At 39.5% G+C, this 1,166-nt stretch overlaps 1 protein-coding gene across 1 annotated transcript in view; it reads right to left on the bottom strand.

Annotated features, from left to right (window-relative positions):
* Positions 1–267: 267 nt before the first annotated feature.
* The window catches only part of LOC111086844 (fibroblast growth factor 18-like), a 69,152-nt gene continuing 68,253 nt past the window's right edge, over positions 268–1,166 (bottom strand). The window contains exon 5 of the mRNA XM_022391378.1: positions 268–588. Coding sequence (XP_022247086.1) covers positions 268–588 — 321 coding nt within the window. The remainder of the gene's footprint in view (positions 589–1,166) is intronic.

The following is a 1,166-nucleotide window of genomic DNA, read 5'->3' as shown; positions in this document are numbered from 1 at the left end:
AAATCCTTCTAAAGTACTTCTGACTCCCATTAGGTGACTCTTTTGGAATGTGAAACAGACTATTCTCTACTGTGGAATGAAACGATCCGAGTGTTAAATCCTATATATATTGTTATAGCACCATATGGTAATCTCTATAATGCCAGCGCCACGTTTTGGGCATAGACGATTTCGTCCAATATTTTCTACCAAGTGACAGAAAAAAAAAGGGATTCCTGAAAAAAGGGGAGGGGCGCACGTCTCTTCTATTCACATAGTTTATTTTACTTATCCGGAATACCAACGCTGGTTTCTTCTTGTTTTTGACCACAGCTTTCTACTGAGGGTTTCGTTTGCTAAAGTATGAAAAAGATTGGTGTTATTTCCTAAATTAGGCCCACTGCTCCTGTTGCTGGAGAAATCATTATCTCGTTTCATAAATCTAAAACATTTCCGAAATCGTTTTCGACGGAACTTTCTGCTTGGCAGCGGCTTTCCTCGCGTGCTGAATCCAAGGTACCACTTTTTCTTATTCCGCACTAGCCTGAATATGGAGAAATCGTCTTGAATATCTTCCTCAAACAAGCACCGCAGGCGATCACCACTGCACTGTACATGGAGAAAAACAAAAGACGTCAGATTAGTTAAGTTATTCATATGGAATTTCAACAATGATGTCAATTTCTACATTGAAGAATCACTGAAAGACGAAATCGAAGAAGATATTTAAATCGTACCTGCTACAAAATCAAATGTTAAGAAGAATACAGCCGCTGAAACGGCGAAGAATTTAATAATAAAAACAGAGGAATTGAAAGAAAAAGAACTTACGTTGGTATTAGAGGAATATGAAGTATGCAGTATTATTAAAACCTGTATGCGTATCAAAACGTGGAAGAAGCGACAGTACGGAAATTCCACGGGTTGTACGAAGTGTATTAAAATAGAAAAATATAAATTCCAAGCTTTTTGCTATAAACTACTCAATAGCTGTTAATGTCATAACACGATATATATTTTACCAACGCTCTGCAATGTCTGTTCTAACAATGGCGCAATGACTGCTGTTGGCCCGGCATGGCCATGTGGTTAGAGCGCTCGACTCGCAATATGCGAGTCGCGGGTTCGAATCCCCGTCACACCAAACATGCTCGCCCCTTTCAGCTACGGGGGCGTTATAATGTGAC

The sequence above is a fragment of the Limulus polyphemus genome, unplaced genomic scaffold (genome assembly GCF_000517525.1).
Source record: "Limulus polyphemus unplaced genomic scaffold, Limulus_polyphemus-2.1.2 Scaffold1481, whole genome shotgun sequence".
Classification (NCBI taxonomy): Eukaryota; Metazoa; Arthropoda; class Merostomata; order Xiphosura; family Limulidae; genus Limulus; species Limulus polyphemus.
This window is presented reverse-complemented; position numbering and strand designations above follow the sequence as displayed.